Source organism: Corapipo altera, unplaced genomic scaffold (genome assembly GCF_003945725.1).
Source record: "Corapipo altera isolate COAL_440 unplaced genomic scaffold, ASM394572v1 59580, whole genome shotgun sequence".
NCBI classification, from domain to species: Eukaryota; Metazoa; Chordata; class Aves; order Passeriformes; family Pipridae; genus Corapipo; species Corapipo altera.
The window spans coordinates 1-1,510 of record NW_020890937.1 but is presented as its reverse complement, the minus strand read 5'-3'; the positions used below and the strand labels follow the sequence as shown (position 1 = coordinate 1,510).

Genomic DNA, 1,510 nt, shown 5'->3' with positions numbered 1-1,510 from the left:
GGAGGGGGTGGGAGGAGAAGGGATGTAATGGGTGGGGTGGTGGGTGGGGCTAAAAGCGGTGGGCGTGGTCCAAAGGGGGCGTGTCCCCTGAGGTGCCCCTCCCACCCCCCCCAGACCACATCGCCCACGTGATCGAGCTGCTGGGGGACATCCCGCGGCACGTGGCCCTGGGGGGGAGATATTCCCGGGAATTCTTCAACCGCAGAGGTGGGCGGGGCCGGGGGGTGGGGCCGAGGGCGGGGCCGAGGGCGGGGCTAAAGGGGTGGGAAAGAAAAAAGGGGTGTGGGGAGGGGGCCGGCAGGTTCCTGGGGGTGGGGGTGAGGTGGGGGTGGGGGCGTGTCCTCCCATGACCCCGCCCACGAGCGAAGGAGGGGCTTTGTCCCACCTGACCCCCACCTGCGACTGGGCGTGCCCTCCCCAGCCCCGCCCCCACAGAGTGTGTGACACACCTGGGGGCGTGTCTGTCCATGACTCCGCCCACTGGGGAGTGGGGGCGGGTCCTCCACTGGCCCCACCCCTTTGCACGGAGTGATGTCACACGAGAGATCACTTCCCACCTGAGTGGGCGTGTCCTCCCCTAACCCCACCCCCACCTGCTTCGTCTGACACACCCGGGGGGCGTGTCTATCCCTCACCCCGCCCACCGAGGGCGGGGCACGCCCACTGCCCCACCCCCTTCGTGGCTGTGGATGCCCCCCCCAGACCCCCGTGGTGAGGTAGGAGGGGGTTTCCCCCCAGCCCCCCGTGGCGAAGGGGGGGAACCTGACCCCTCCCGCGCCCCCTCCCCAGGTGAGCTGCGGCACATCCGGCACCTGCGGCCCTGGGGGCTGCGGGCGGTGCTGCAGGAGAAGTACGAGTGGCCCCGGGGCCCCGCGGCCGCCTTCGCCCGCTTCCTGCGGCCCATGCTCGCCTTCGAGCCCGCCCGCAGGGCCACCGCCCACCAGTGCCTGCAGCACCCCTGGCTGCGCCCCTAGCCCCCCGCCCACGGCCCCAATAAACAAACGCCTGCCCGGGGCGGTTTGTGCTGGTCCTGGGGTGTTTATTGGGGTCCTGTGGCTGTGTCGGGGTCCTGGAAAGGTTTGTTGTGGTCCTGGGGTGTTTATTGGGGTCCTGTGGCTGTGTCGAGGTCTGGGAGGGGGTTGTTGTGGTCCTGGGGTGTTTATTGGGGTCCTGTGGCTGTGTCAGGGTCTTGGACAGCTTTGTTGTGGTCTTGGGGTGTTTACTGGGGTCCTGTGGGTGTGTTGGAGTCCTGGGATGTTTATCAGGGTCCTGTGGCTGTGTCACGGTCCTGGAAGGGGTTGTTGTGGTCCTGGGGTGTGTCGGGGTCCTGGAAAGGTTTGTTGTGGTCCTGGGGTGTTTATTGTGGTCCTGTGGGTGTGCTGGAGCCTTGGGGTGTTTATCGGGGTCCTGTGGGTGTGTTGGGGTCCTGGAAGGGGTTGTTGTGGTCCTGTGGCTGTGTTGGAGTCCTGGGGTGTTTATTGGGGTCCTGTGGCTGTGTCGGGGTCCTGGA

General features: G+C 67.4%; 1 protein-coding gene across 1 annotated transcript; it reads left to right on the top strand.

Moving 5' to 3' along the window:
• Window positions 1-114: 114 nt before the first annotated feature.
• On the top strand, window positions 115-1,027 carry LOC113942491 (SRSF protein kinase 3-like; the record flags this gene model as incomplete). Its single annotated transcript, XM_027633613.1, has 2 exons — window positions 115-207; window positions 790-1,027. Coding segments are annotated over 2 exons (278 nt in total), but the record flags the coding sequence as incomplete, so codon positions are not given.
• Window positions 1,028-1,510: the final 483 nt, after the last annotated feature.